General features: G+C 55.2%; 1 protein-coding gene across 4 annotated transcripts in view; it reads right to left on the reverse strand.

The window, feature by feature from the left end:
• Positions 1–15,158, reverse strand: part of NTRK3 (neurotrophic receptor tyrosine kinase 3) — a 297,966-nt gene extending 282,808 nt beyond the window's left edge. For all 4 annotated transcript variants that reach the window (XM_067555657.1, XM_067555661.1, XM_067555659.1 and 1 more), the window contains exon 1: positions 14,911–15,158. In XM_067555657.1, coding sequence (XP_067411758.1) covers positions 14,911–15,158 — 248 coding nt within the window. The remainder of the gene's footprint in view (positions 1–14,910) is intronic.
• Between the last annotated feature and the right edge of the window lie 670 nt (positions 15,159–15,828).

A 15,828-nucleotide genomic window follows, 5' to 3' on the forward strand; every position in this document is an offset into this window, starting at 1 on the left:
CTGGCCATGGCTCAGATCTGCCGCTCAGGGGAACCGAGTCTGGCTTTTCTCTGGTGTTTCTTAGGAACAGGCCCCACCCTGCCCAGCAGCTCCATCAGACACTGGACAGATGCAGCTAAACAGCCACAGTCACTTTAGCAAACCCCCACCCCTGGCGCCATCCATCAATTAATTCTCAAAGCTTCGTTAGGTGCAAACCAGGCGCTCGGAAAGCAGTTTGTCTGGAGGAGGCTCCGAGCAGGCTGCACAGGCTGCGCTGGGAAGGACAAGCTGGACAGGGCGGGCTCTCCCTAGCCTCTCAAACCCGCAGCTGTCACAGCAACAACCTGGCACAGAGCGTTCCTCCCCAGGCTGGACAGCTGCCATACAGCCCGCCCTGCCAAGGAGCACCGGTAATCAAGCCACTTGGAGCCATTAGCCGCCCACTGGATCTGCTCCCCTGGGAAGCCCCACCCAGCCCTCTGAGACCTTCACGGCGAAAAAGACCTTTCCTCTCCTTTACATTCTGAACGTGGGGGTGAGGGGCGTATACGCAGGAGGAGAAGCAGGACGTTAACACGCAGCCTTGTTTCCCAAACTGTGGTCCGTGGAGCTCTTGCTTCTGGCTGCTGAGAAAAGCAGCTACAAATACAGCAAATTCTTTCCTGCTGTTCTTTTCCCATATAAGCAGAGGCTGGCGTTGCCATGGGGGGAGGGGGGGTTAAGCCTTGGGGAACGGCGGGGACAGTGCTGGGCCAGCAATTGGGAACGTGCAGCGGGTTGGGCTGGGAGATAGGGGATGGGAGGGGAGGTGGGGGTTAGTTTCTGTTGCATGGGATACTGGCTGTTCTCCCCGCTAAGCTGGGCATACTTTGGATAGCAGAGTTTTATTGCATATTTGCTAAGAGCCATGAGCTGCTCATGCAATGAAGAGCTGTAGCTAAGGGCCCCTTTATCTCCAGGCCGGCGCCCTGCACTGCACAGCACCTCCCGCCGTTCCAGCCTGCAGCTTTAAGAGCAGCGGCTCAAGGACACGGCGGGTGGACATGGCACAGAGAGGAGAGGAGCTAAAAGGGCACGGCTGAACTCACGATCGTACTGAAAAGAAATCCCCATTATTCCTGGCCCCGGCTCCTAACAACCTCCCGGCTACGCAGATCAGACCGGCTCGTTTGCACAGTGCCATTCCTGCGGCACGTTTTTGGTCTGCCTTTCACCCGATGGTGGGGCAATGGAGCCAGCGTGGCCGCGTCCACACTCCACCTCTCCCATGGTAGCAGGGGCCGTTGGGTTGCAGTGGCTGCAGTCCCAGAAACCGTTTCCACTGAGCTTTCAAAACCGTCATTCTAAGATTTGGAGTCACGGCAAGTTGTTTTTCCCCTCTTTTCTTCAAGTGGACTGAGAGAGGGACCCTGAACTACCGGCCAGTGACCCAGCACTGAACAGGGCTATGTCTGCTAGCTCCCCCCTCCCCCCAATCTCCCCCTGGGGGCACACACTTTCACCATGCTCAACCACTAGTGAAAACTCAACTGCTGTTACACCACCTGGCCACCAGGTGTCGGAAACACTCCACCATAAATGCCTCCAAACTGCATTAACCAGGCAGGAAAATAAGTGGGCTGCTTTTTTCCCAGCCAGGCGCTGGTGGTTATTGCGTGGCCTAGGGGAGCTGCTGGCTGGCGCCAGCTCAGTGACCATACAGGGGGCTGCTGCAGTGTAAGGGGCATGGCAGCAGTTCCCTGTGACTCAGCTCCTCCCGCACCCCCCTCCTCCCTGCCTTTACAGCTTGGGGAGCTGCCTGTTTCTTCAGCCCTGCGCCAGCACCACCCACAGCCATCCAGCACTTGGCTACTCCATGCATGCAGCAAAGGGTTAACGGGAGCAGGGCTGGCCCTGCCTACTACAGCTGTTTCCAAGGCACTGCTCAGTGAGGGATCTCAGGCCAGCCCCATAGACAGGACTGTCAGTACCGGGGGGCTTGAGTGTAACAGGACAGACGAGCCTTCACCCTGTCCCACCGGGAATTAACCATGACCCTAAACCTCAGCCATGTGCCCCCTACTGGGATGGCAGGGTATTGCAACTGGCCAGGTACTGAAAGTGTCTCTGTTCAGCCCAACTCTTCTCTCTGCAAATGCACCGAATTGCCTGAGCTATCACTCCGCCAGCCACCCCTCTGCATGCACGGCTCCCCTCGCATGGCGGGGGGGAGTGACTCAGCAGGGGGCATGCCCATTTCTAGGTCAGTAACGAGCCCCAGGCCGCAGCACAGAGCTAGCGCTGCTGGGGAGGCCATATCCGGGGTCAGATCCTGCCGACAGGCGGGGCAGAAGGCAGTGGCAGGACCTGGCTAGCTCCATCCCTGGAGTAGCCCGTGGCAGCACAGCATGGAACAGGGCATCTCACCCTCCCTTCCCCCTGCCCAGAGCCTCCCGCTCGAAGATTTCAAATGCAGGAGGCTGCAGCCGGTCAGTCGGGGCAGGGCAGCGGCGGGGAGAGTGCACGGGGAGTGCCCAGCAGTGGGGGTGTGGAGGGGGGCACGCTTCCAGCGTGGGGTGGGGCAGGGATGCGCTCCCTCTTCCCACCCCCGACCACTGGGGACTCCCTGCACGCTCTCCCCACTGCTACCCTGCCCTGGCCTGCATGCCAGGCTGGCCGCAGCCCCACACCCTACCTCACTCTCCTGATAACCAGGGGGGCACACCCCACAGGTGCTACAGGTGAAGCAGTGTGGCCTAGTGGCTAGAACACTTGACTGGGAACACACAAGACCTGGACTCTTGTCCTGGCTCTGCAACTGGCCTGCTGGATGCCCTTGGGTGAGTCACTTCCCCACTCTGTGCCTCAGTTTCCCCATCTGCATGTTAGGGATAACGATACTGCCCCTGTTTATAAAGTGTTATATAATATTATTAAAGCTAGAGGATCATCCCAACGGGCTGACATTACCAGCACATCAACACCTTCGACTGTATTTAATGTGGAACTAAAACACTGCGTGTGGGTCCCCGCCCCCGGGCAGTTCACTCTGCACCAGCTCTGCTCTGTGCACCAGAGCCAGCACCACCTAAGGCAAGGCCACGGGTGAGAAGATGTGAATGCCCCTGAGCTACTGAGGCCAGAGACCTCATGACACTGATGCAGCATCTGGGTGCATTTGCAGGGATGCTGGGAGGCGAGAAGCCTAGAGCTCAGAAAGGAGAGCTGTGACCCAGCACACTGCGGGGTCCCAAGGCAGAATGGGACACAGGGCCGTGTCTGCCTCGGGGCTGAGGAGCTAATGAAACAGCCCCAGAATCCAGGGTTGCTGAGGCCTATGCAGCCATCCCAGCAGTGGGTTGGACCAGCTGGCACTAGAGCACTCTGTGGAGAACAGAACTAAGTTACCTCGGCCCAGAACCGCACTGAGCCTAGCAAGAGGAGAATCGCTAGAGAGCCTGGCAGGAGGGGCACATCCATAAACCTGCCCTCTCCGCCTGGCTGGGTCACAGCCTCCCTGCTTCCCAGTGCAGGACGTGCGGGGGTGCAGAGGGAGCCCTGCCCTGCCTCTGTTTTTCACCATCCTTCCCCACGCTACCACCCAGAGCTGTTCTGCAGCTGCCGTCTGTGTCTAGCCCTAACGCCAGGCACAGCAGTCTTGTGCCGCGTGCTGCCCTCTAGTGCCCGAACTGCACCAAGGACAGGAAAAACCACAGGGCTAAGGGAAGGAGGAGGACATGGGATCTCTTTGCTGGTGCAGGCGTCCCGAGAGCTGGTGCGGGCGTCCCGAGAGCTGCCACAAGGCTGCAGTGCTCCCCAGGTCCCGGGGGCTCCTTAGTGCACCCCCCCTCCCAAACGCTGGGCCGGGATGAGAAAGGGACGGGCCTGGGGATTTAGTTGGGATTAGCCGGGATAAAATCCCTCACGGGAGCCTCTGGGAGCTTCACACCCTGAGCGGACAAGGGGAGCCGGGTGCTAGGAGGCTGGGGAGCAAGGAGAGTTTCCAGCAGCTGGGACAGTCTGTGCTCTGGTCTAGATCCAGGCCAGAGCCAGCCTGCCTTGCAGACACATGCTCCCAGATCAAGAGCCTGTCCCCAGCCGTGCTGGGAGCAGCCCCCGAGAGGCGGGTTAGATGGGAGCACGTGTCGGGGGGGGTTTCTGACTGGACTGCCAGGGGGCGGCGGGAACCAGCAGCAGAGCCAGGGGTCAGGCTGGGTCACCTCAGGGAAGGTGGAAGGGGCAAACAGCTGGGATGGGGCAGAGGCTCTTGCTGAGGAAGGTGTCAGCAGTGAGGTGCTCTGGGGTGAGACCCGGGGTACTGGAAGCCGTGGAGGGTTCGCTGTATCCTCAGCCTACCTGCAATTTCCTGAGGTAGGAGGATCAGCTCGGAGACACGGGGAGCAAACAGAAGGAACAACTGGACAGTTCCTATTACAGAAAGGTCACTAACGGGCTGCCCCAGGCGTCGATGCCAGGGCTGCTGCTGGTCAGTATAGTTCTGTGGCTGGGACAGAGGATGAACAATGATGGCCCAACATTATTTAGTGAGTCAAGGACCGGGAGGAGTGGAAGGCACCAAGCGAAACCAGTTACTGGGCAACTGCAACCTGGCACCAGCCAGTCCGAGGGGACGCACATTGGAAGGAGCCATATAAACTCCTGGGACACACAGACGGGTCCTGAGTTCACTGCATCCTCCCCAGCACGCAGCCTCGGCTCCACTGTCAAGAGAAAGCCGCGAAGACATTGGCTCGGTGTCCAGTGGTGACCCGGGTGCCTAAAGCCCTGCCTGTAGCAGGGTGTCATCTGTCAGATGCAGCTGCACTGCCCCCGTGTAAGATGGGGCGCAGGGGAGTGCACTGCCGCAGGGCGCCTGCGGGAAGGTTTACACGGATGGCGCCAGACCAGTGCAGTTACTGCAGCGCAACTACCCCAGGTCTAGACAAGGAGGAGGGTGGCTCCTAGGAGGCGGGGCTCCGCTGAGATGTGGGTAGAGAATATCCCTGTTGAAACCAATGGCACAGCCGCACTCTGAACACCGGGCTGGAGGAGTCACTTTATCTCCAAAGAGAGTGAAAAGGAGAACGAAGGTAACTGGAGAGCTGAAGGGGGCTCCAGAAGGAGGTGAGATGAGAGAGGCGCCTACTCTGTCTCCCTTGCACCCTCCTGCTGTGTAAAGGGGCCGGAACGGCCCCCTGAGGAACTCCCCTAGTGCAGGAGCAGCTTAGGGCAGGTATACACAGCCATCCCCCATCCCTTTTCACCCCACAGCAGGGGAGTGGAAGGAGTACTCTGCCCTCTGGCTGTTCTGGACCACGAAGCAGTCCACGGGCACTTATGGGAAGGCTGCTATTAACTAGAGCAGCCTCTGAGCTGCTCTAACTTAGTACAGGGGCCAAGCTGAGCCCTGAATCAGTCCAGCATCTGGGCATAAAGCCACCTTTGCTCCCCCTCGCTGGACCACACTGCCAGCTCTGTGTCTCCTGAGTGGTGCAACCCAGAGCCTGGCACTTGGACTCTTTCGTCTGGCACAGGGAAGAATAAGAGGAGCGAGGGGAGAGGGAAACACAGCAACTCTGAGACGGCCACGCTGGCTCCTCTCTACCTGGCCCCACGGCACAAGACCAAGGGGCAATGAGCGAAATGTAAAGGATTCAAATGTCCCGTAGACAGAAGGAAACACGTCTAGAGAACACAAAAGGAAGCCCCGGAACTCACTGCAGCAGCATGTTCCCAAGGTTAAAAGACTGAATGGCACCTGCTGTTCCATCAGACAAGCACAATGAACCTGCATGTTGCAGGGCATCACTGGTCAGACAGTGGGGTCAGGAAGACATTGTGCTTAGTATTGGACTGTGCCCACAGGGGCCTAGTTTCTTCACACAATTTCTGCTCAGTGAGCATGGGATAGCCAAATCCAGCTGCAGGCTGCTTACAGGGAGGGGCCCAGGCATTCACATGGAACATCCAGCCCTGGTCACCAATGGTGACAGCACCACTGGCTAAGAGGCTGATGGTCTGATGGGCTGGGGCAGTTCGGACATTCTTCGAACCCCAGAAGCTGACACACAGCTGACCAGATGGGGCTCCCAAAAGGGGTCCCTGATGTGAGGGGTGGGGGTGTTTCTGCATATGAAAGAGCCAGAGTTGGGCCAGCAGAGATGCCAGGGGGCTCTTCAGAGGAACAAGAGGAATCAAACTTGTCCACATTAGGGGATTTGCACTGGCGTTCCATCAGTGCAAAGCCCCAGTGTAAATGCTCCAGGCTTGCACCAGTGTGACTTGCCCTGGCTTCAGGTGAGCCGCACCTGCATGAGCCCTGCTTTGTACCTACCCAAGCCCTCTACACTGGGGATTTACCCCAGTGCAAAAACCCCTACCGTAAACAAGCCATAGTCTTCAGGAAAACAACCCACGCAAAGCACACACCAGCACTCTGCTCACAAGGGAGGGCGAGCAGGACAATTCCACTGGGAACTGAACTGGACACCCCCGTGTCTGACCCATCTCAGTGCATCCAGCGCTCCCTGCACTGGGGAACGGATGATGACACTTCGGCAGCAGAAGAGGCTCCTTTCCTCCATCTCCACCCCAGCTAGCAGCTCACAACAGCTCCTCTGCTTGAGCTCCTCCCAGTGGGATGGAGGGTCACGCAACGCATGGTCTGAGTCTGGACCGTCTCAACTCACTCTCACACAGCTTCCAAACTAGTCTGGACTTCTCTGCCACTTCCATGGCAGATTCCCCAGCTGCCAGAAGAGGCTGGCAATTCTCAGCTACCCAGAGACGTGTGTGGAACCGCGAGGAATCTGAGACTACACTGAAGATGGCCCCTGCTAAGGAGGCTCATTGGGCAGGTTTGCAGCTCTCTTCCATTGGAGAGCAAAGACTGGGGAGATATTACATGCAATCCATTGATACCTTCCCTTCTACAGCCCGATCAATGCCAGGCAAAGCCAGTTCGGTCACCTGCTTTCCCATTAGCCATCTCAGAGAAGAAGCATTCGAGTAGGAGCGAGCCAGGCCAGGCGCAATGCTCAACGGTGGAATCCTAGCACAGGCAGATGCATCTCCACTGAAGTCAGCAGAACTGGAAGTTTCAGGGGCTCAGGCTCCCCCAGATTGGATCTTTCCAAGTTATCCAAACAGCTCAACTGCCTTCATTTCTATAGCCCTTTGCGGTCTCCATCCAGCCTCTCTCACGGACCATGTCTCTCAACTCCTGCCTCCTTCACAGAACTTTCCTACTCCTGGTGGGAGTGTCTTCTCCTCTGCAGTCCCTGCCACCTGGAGCAGCCTTCCCTGCTTCTCGCCACCCCACTGACTCCCCACCTGGCTCCACACCCTGGGCTGTGTATTTCCCTCTCCCTCTGCCATTACAGTCTCTCACTGTGCCTGCCTCTCACTTGGCAATGTGCTTTGGGATAAGCGCTTTGCATAAACAAACAGTGTGCAAAACAAAGATGGATTGAATTACAGACCTTTGTAATGATCCCTCTAGCAGCCAAAACCTCGGGAACCAGGATCCTGGAGAAACAGAGAGACCGGAGGCGCTGCTAACATAGGGGCATTTAGCCTCTGGAGACCTAGTGTCCTCTCCCAGCTGATGGCACAAGTGGGAATGAGCTGGGTGAATCTCATCCTAGCAGATATATGTCCATGTCGTGAATGCACCCCATAATCTAGCATAATTTGCAGTCTCAACGCAGGAGATCCCCCATCCCCCGGGCTGGAAGAGCAGAGGAGGGAGGCATGGCTGCAGGTCAGGACAGAGGCGCATGAGAAGGGCAACAGGAATGGGGAAGCTTGAACTGTCCCTCTGGGTCTCTTTACCTACAGTCTCCTTATCCCCGTGGTGTCTGACAGCTGCCTCTGCTCTGGCTGGTCCCAGTCCCTTCTCATAAACACCACATTCACACCTGCATCTCATGAAGGGCTGAAGGTCATTGCTGAGATTCTGGGGTGCGGAGAAGGAAAGTCGTCATGTGTCCAACCAGCGACCTCACGAGTCGCTTCGCCTGCACAGATCACGGCTGAAATGTGCATAAAGAAGCTTCCTAGAAGAAACAGAGGCAACCTAAGCTTCTTCTGCCCTCTGGACAGGTGGCAGATCTGGATTCCCACCAGGGCATGGTAAAAGGCCTGGATGCCCCTGCAGTACAGTCGGGGGTGACTTGTATGGATCCCCTCTGGTATCTGCACCCCATTGCAGGACAGTTCACTTAGTCACTCACTTCTAGCGCTGTACGGTTCACCAGCAACGCCCCCTTCCATCACTCCAACTTCCTTCCATTCCTGCCAGAAGGAGCCACGTCGGGCAGAGTGTGTGACATGTGGGCACCAGCGGAAGAGGTTCCTCACTGCTCCATACACCAGGCAGTACGGGCAGGAGGTTTCCGAGCCAGGTATCTGCTGCTTCCCCCATTAGCAACCTACTACACCGAGGGCCTCTTCTCTCCCCTGTCTCCATGTGGGCAGATCTCACCATGCGTGGCAAGTGAGCCAGACTTCCCCCGAGCTGTGAGACTGCTGAGACCTGACCTGGAACACCCACCTCCTTCAAGGCCCACATATTAAGAGAATTAAGCACATTCCAGTTTAATTAGGTCCGGTTACACCAGATACCTCCTGTGGTCTGCTGTAACCTCAGGACATCGGCAAGGCTGTGACCACTCTTCTTGTCCCCCAGCACAAAACACCTGTATAGCAGGTGACCCCATAAGGGGAACCGAAGAGCTCACCCCTTCTAGGGGTGCCACGGGCTTCTCCATGGAGGACCCCCAAGAATAAGGTGCCACAGGTTCCTGGGTCTCTGTAAGGATGTGAATTCTGCTCACCGTACTGTAGGCAGCTACCCAGTCATGCTGGGTAATGTCAGGGACGCCTCCTGGCCCCTCACCTCCCAGGCCCACTTACAGGGTGTGTCACACAGTGTAAAACACTGGACAGACCAGGGAGCAAGGCAGCTGGCAGTTCTGTACTGGGAACTACATGCCGCGGAAGGGGGACCCTACCTGGAAACTTGCTACAGGGAGCCCCAGAGCAATACACACACAGAAGCACTGTACTGCTGACAGCATCTTTCCAGTATCAGAGGAGCAGCTGAGAAGTAGGGAGGCCCAGATGGCAAACTCCCCCATCCTGCCTTACCCTTGCTGGAGCACACGTGTGCTTCCCACGCTGCCAGAAGGGAAACTCCCTGACTCTCCAGCCAGCACTACGAGAATTTAAGATCTGCTCTTTGATGATGCCAGTGCAATGACAGGGAAGCAGAGCAACACCCGGGCCTCAGCACTACGACATGGCGTGGCACGGCCAGTCCTTTCTACCCACATGGGATGTGTCAGCTTTGCCAACCGGTGACCAGACTCTAGAGACAACATAGCCAGCCAGCAGAGCCGGGGCACTGGGAATAGGATGAGACGTTTTCACCTCTAGGGCAATGCGTCACACAGAGCCCATGATGGCAGTGAAGGGATGGCATGAACGTGGCTGTCAGTGGATTGAGTGAAAGGAGCTGGAGGGGTTGAGTCCTGTTCCTAGCGGCCCAGCGGCCACGTCACACCAGGCCCCCTCTCTGGCAGACAGGTTGCGGCTGTAACGAGCCAAGGAGATTGAACTGTCCTCTTCCGGGGGGAGGCCCCGTGTGGGAGGAAAGCTCGTGTCCACCAAGCCGTACCTAGCCTAGGGCGAAGCAGTCCCTGTCTCTGGGGCCTCCTGTCTCCAGGGCCATCAATCTGGCATCTCTCCTCAGCGCTCACTGACTTCACTAGGAAAATAAATGAAGCACATTGGCTCATGGAGCCACCATCGGGACACTGAACCCCCAACCCCACCCCCCACATGTGCTCCCTGCAATCCAGGGTAGCCAGGACTCACACTGGGGCCCACGCAGTCCAGCCAAGGGTTGAGGCGTGCCAGCACTGTGTTCCTCTCAGCTGGAAGGGGCTCTCTGCACATTTTGCAAGGCTTTTCCAAAAAACAAGGGCCAGCCCCAGATTCTTCCAGGGAACGTGACGCTGGCTAGATCTCAGCACCGTCCTGGCCTCTGGGAAGGCAGCACGAATAAGAAGAGTGCCTGACCGCGCATGTCGACAGCTAATGGCAAAGCTTGCGCAATTCCCATGGGGCAGGGGGACGCTAAACGGCTCACGGTGAGAACCACGTCCCCAGAGGCAGAGTCACAGAGCTAAATGCATTGCCAGGGCACACGGGCCCTGGCCACTCAACACAAGGGCACGGGCCTGTCAGGCGGCCCTGCCAGCCACACGGTCCTCATCCACTCGCCCCACTTAAGCCAGGGCCAGAAATGCTCCACCCTTCCCATGTTTTGCTGTTAACCCTTTATGGTCTAAATTCTTGAAAAGGTCTATGAAAGAGTCTATCAATCCTAGGAAGAGCCCCTCCACCCCACCCCAACTTGAGCAATTCTTTCCTGAAAGCAGCTGGGAGATCGCACTCACAGGCCCAGCTCACAAGGCCGTGACTCCTCAATAGCCTTCACTAGCACTCAGCCTTGCACTCCCTGGCTGGTCCCCGTCTGCAGCATACGCCAGTAGCAGCCGCAGATCTAAAGAAGAAATGTGACTGTTCAGCTCTCCATGGAAGGAGAATGGGGGGGAGGAAAAAACAATCTGAGAGCAGAACATTAATTAATTGAGGCTTTTGTTCAATTTCTAAACAAGCTTTTAAACAGCAGCTTGAGTTACCCAGCCTATGATAATATTACATCAAGGCAGCCCAGCCAAACTCAGAGCGACCCACTGACAGCTCAGGTTACCAACGTGCGGCTGCTTTTCCAGCAGCGCTTGGTGTTCAGGATCACAGGCTCGATGGGAGCGGTGGCTGTGGCTGATCGCTAGCCAAAGGGCTGCGTTCACACGCAGCTGCTCGCAGCACAGGCCCTGGCTCCGCTGTGCTTACACCACATGTCGTCCCCCACACAGACAGCTGGGGGGATCGGCTACGGTGAACCGGCAAGTCGGCACGCAATTCGAACTCTGTCCAATACGGCTCGACAGCCGTGCCATGACAGAGCGACCTGCTGCTGTTTGAGCCTGCCCAGGCTGAGCTCTCTGGACTGATTTCAAGGTACAGGAAGGAACACCAGCAGAGCTGGGACTCGGGAACTGCCCAGAAAAAAGGAAGGTGGCAAAGAGCTTCTCAGCATTGAAAGCGTCCGAGGGAAGGGGGCAGATATGGGGTGCCTGGGTCCAGACCCTTGCTCTAGTAATTCCTCTGCCATTGATGGGGGAAAGGAGAGTTAATGCCCCAAACGGGCACCAAAGAACTGGATACTTAGGTAATGCCTACACAGCTGGCAAGCTGTGATCCCTGCCCCGATTGGCTAAGAACTGCATACACCCATCGCATGTTACCCCTTTCCCGCACCACGACCCACTCATCCGTCTCATCCAGCTGCGATGTTGTCTTTCAGACTATCAGCTCTGTGGGGCAGTTTTCTGTCTCCTATATGCTTGTGCAGCACCTAGCACAAGGGGGCCCTGGCCCGGTTGTTAAATAATGAGAGCAAAATGCTTCCGAAGGCTTCATCCCAAGACGACGGGAGATGGGATGTCCCTGAAGCGGGATGTTTTCTTTTGAAGACCTGTAGCAAAAGGATTCAGGGCCTCTCCCCCTGGGCTTGAGAACATAAAGAGGGTTTTAAAATAAAGGTGAGTGAAGTGTTCACCACCTAGAGTCCTCTTTCTCCCACCTTCTGGCCCCTTCTCTCTTGCCCAGCCCTCCCCCTGATGAAAATGGCCCTGCATTTCTACAGTTCAATCCACCCCAGAGCCCCTGTGAGCGTAGCTTTACCAGCAGCCGGGTCTGTCTTTTTGCAATGGGCAAGGCACCACCCCTACACCCAGTGGCCTTTCTAGAGAAAGGGCATCTGCAGCGGCAACACCTCCCGCCCGTGTTTTCGACAGCAGCGCGAAATGGGATAGAAGGGGGAAAGCCTTCAGGGGAGACTCTCGAAAGGTAGAGATTCCTTCCCAGACATCGGGTGTCACGCAGCAGGGACTGGGGAACAGACCCAGAGCCCCATGCTCCATCACAGCAGCCATCACCCCCCAGAGCTCCGCTACCCACTCCGCCTATACAACCCCCCCACCCCTCTCCAGAGACGGACAGGAAAGGCAGAAGCTGAAAGCCAACTACTTGCCTTCTTCTGCACAGCACTTGCCACGAGGGGCTAGTGAGCTAAACAACCCCAGGCCCCAGCCCATCACACTGAAGCAATTGCCCTCCACTAAGTCATTCTGGCTAGTGAAATAAAAGCCCCAATGGGTGTTTACACTAGGAAACTGGATTAAGCAGGTCGACGCAAAGAGGAGGGAGTATCCCACTCTTCTCTTTGGGAAAGGCAGTGGATTCGTTATTATGTGGATTTAGAACATGCCCATCACCCTAGCCTCTGGGCACCGTAAGTTCCTTGGCAACAACATAGTTTTGGCAGGCAAGGAGGGGGCTGAACTATAACCCCATATCTAAAATCTACAGGTGGGGGGGTGATGATCTTTGACCTTCCCTCCCCAGGAACTGATCCAATCAGTCCAGTCCTAGCCTCCCTTTCCATTGCGAGAGCAGAGTATTCTTGCGAAACACAAGTTTCTGCCCTAGCTCCTTCAGGCCACGCGCTCAGGTCCCCATGGAATCCCACACGAATCGGAGATGGAAACGACTTCTTACGTGCCATTTAGCCCACCTCTGGCCCACCAGATTGCCCTCTCCGAGTACATTTGCTAATGCCAGTTGTAAGCATCCTGAACGCCTGGGTTTTCATCTCTTCCCTGGGGAGACTATTTCCCCGTCTCACAGATCTCACTGTCAAGGCGTCTTCCCTAATATTCAACCTAAAATCCCGAATCACAGTAATGGTGGTTATGGACTAGTCTCAGTTCAGCTACCACCATTTCTTCCATAGCTACAGAAGTCCATTTAGGGAGGTGGGGAGCAAGGGAAGACATATGGAGCACAAACAAATTCACCCAGTCACCCTCTCATTATTCCTGTCCCCAAAAGATGCTCTTCTCCTGAAAATACCCAACACCTTTGCTTATGGAGTTGAAAGGTTTGGGAGCTCGGTTTTCGGGTTTTTGTGTGGGTTGGGTTTTTTGTTGACTATTTGTCAGCATTTTTCCATTTCAAAGCTGTAAAGACACTTTCTAGATGCCCAGGACACTCATGATAGTATCTCTTCCAGCAGTTCAGATGTGTGTGTGTGTATACACACACACACACAAACACGCACCAAGTAATAGCCACACGAGCTGCCTCTGAGTCACAGCCAAATTGCTCATTCTCTCCCCTCTTACAGCGTGCCTGATGCGCACAGTTTAACAACAAAGGGTTAAGAGAAAAACACAACAAACAACCAGCACAGTAATAAGCACGAGTTTCTCCCACTTTCCTAGTGTTATCTGGATCTCTTTAGCATCACAGCAATACTCCAGCACAGGGGACACACGGTAAATATGGGCCATTTGAAATGCAAACATTACATTAGGTCCTTATTTACCTCCCCTGATTCCTTTAGTTTGTGGAGAGCAGATTTGCTGGGAAGGGAAAGCCATAGCCTGGGAACAGGTCGGCGTTACTCACTAGAACTGGACATAGGGAGAACGGCTTGGGCATTCATTACATTCAATCCGTTAACAGCAATGGGGGTCTGTGGTAGCCCAGTCATCTTTATCCGGCACAGGTGACAAGCCATGCTCTGAAGCAGTTATTCCACAGTGGTGCTACAACTGCACCGTGGCCACATAGCACAGCCTCAGGAAAAGAGCCACCGAAGAGCACCCTTCGAACACGCTATTTCACAATGGAGGTGTAAAATAAATAAATATCCAGCAATTACTCATTCCAAATCTTGCTGCATTTAACTGCCAGAATCAAGAATTCCACCACATTTCTGCCGAACTCCCACTGGCAACTTACTCATGGGGCTACATTTCCCTAAATGCTCACATTTCAATTAGCATTAGAATAATGAAATGACTCCAGTTCATCTCACCAAAAAGGTACTGAACAAAAGAGCAGAGATTGTAGAAGATGAGGGATTTTTTAAAACACACACACACATCCACACAAAATAGCATGATGGCTGGGGGGGGGGGAGGAAATCCAGACCTTTCCCTATGCTACACTGATAGGGTTTTGCTAACAGCCTCTCCAAACAAGGATAATGCAACTTCCAGTTGATTTTCCAGATAAACAAACATGCAAACAAACGCAAAGTGCTCAACTAAAAATATCTGCCTCCCACACACCCACCCTGAGATCAAAAGACACAAATACCAGCTCAGCATCAGAGCGGGGCTGCAAAATTATAACAATGAGAGTTAGTTGAGGGGCATCTCACGCTTTTTTCTTCTCTGTCTCTTAAAAGGGAGAAACTGCAGATCCCCAGATACAGGCAGCCAGGGTAGAGGAGGGGGGATTTGCCAGCGAGGGGATACAAATGACATTCGCATCGGATCCGAATTCTCCAAAAGGGCAGGCGCTTAGAACTTGCTTTGGGTGTCCAGTGTGTGTGTGTGTGTGTGTGAATGTGTTTGTGCCTGTTTTCATCGCTCTGCTAACGCAACCAGTTAAAAGAAGAGCTAGCTACGTGCGCTGCCCTCCTCTGCTAAGACATTTCGTCTCATTTACTTTATTCCACTTAAACGTGAGTCAAACTGTTGCTGTTTTAGTGGGGGCAGAAAATCAGATCCGCGTCCTCTGCACGACAGCCCAGGCACCGGTCGGAGATAGGCAGGGAATAACCATCCTCCATATCAATGCTGAGGGTACCTGAAATCTACACGCCGGATTCTCCCCTTACACACACACACACACACACACACACACACACACACTCCCAGCGCCCGGTGTCTCGGCCAGCAGCAGAGGAATGGGCACCCACTGGGGTGGGCGTGGGGGGGGGGGGGGGAATAGCTGACTTACATTGAAGTGATGTTCCTGGAGATGTCGGTGATGTTGATGCTGGTATTGCCATTGCTGGTGCCTGAATCCTGCCCTTCCAAGAGAGGGAAGAGGTTCCCATCATCCGGCTTCTTGCAGTTGATGTCTGTCTTGCTGCAAAGACAATTCGCAGGGCAAGCCAGCACCGACAGCAGATAGTCTCCCCAAATGCTCCAGAGCAAAAATACCCTCCAGAAACTGCACTTGGTAGGGCAAAGAGAGACATCCATCTCCGATTGCTGCTTCTAAAAAAGAGGAGGAGGAGGAGGAAAGGGGGGGTGGGGGGAAGAAGGGGAAGGAAACAAAGACAGGGGGGGGGGGAACTCAAGCGATCAGATGCAAAAATCCTCCGGCAGATGAAATCATTCTGGCAGCTGGCTAGGAGAAGCGAAGCGGTAATTCCCCCTACAGGAGCGGTCTGCCATGCAGAGTGGAGAGGGGCTGTCTTGTTGATCGCGGGCTCGCGCTCGGTACCCGGCGCTCTCTCGCTCTCTCTGAGACTTCTGAGGATTGCAATAGAAGATGGGGAGGCAGCAAAAAAAAAATGGTGCTAAAGTCACCAAGTCCCACCTACTGGGCAGAATTAAAATTGACACACCTGCAAAAAACACACACAGAGGCAGAAGAGCGGTTCGGGAGGAGGGTGCACCCTTCCCATCCCCTCCCCCGCTCTGGCTGGATCTGCTGCAGCAGGAGATGCATGCAAAAAAAAATATATAGCTGGATTGCACTAGTGTCTGCAAAGAAATCCCGGCTCGGCGTGTTTCCCTCTGCAATAAAAAGGATCCTCCCCCCACCCTCCTCCCTTCCACTTAAAAAAAGGGCTGCGATCAAAGCTGAGGTCTGGAGGGAGATGAGGAAAGGCATCCCGGCGAGAAGAGGAAAAGTTACACAGTTGGG

This window comes from Emydura macquarii, unplaced genomic scaffold, assembly GCF_026122565.2.
Source record: "Emydura macquarii macquarii isolate MOO-44397 ecotype Brisbane River unplaced genomic scaffold, CSIRO-AGI_Emac_v2 contig_1644, whole genome shotgun sequence".
NCBI classification, from domain to species: domain Eukaryota; kingdom Metazoa; phylum Chordata; order Testudines; family Chelidae; genus Emydura; species Emydura macquarii.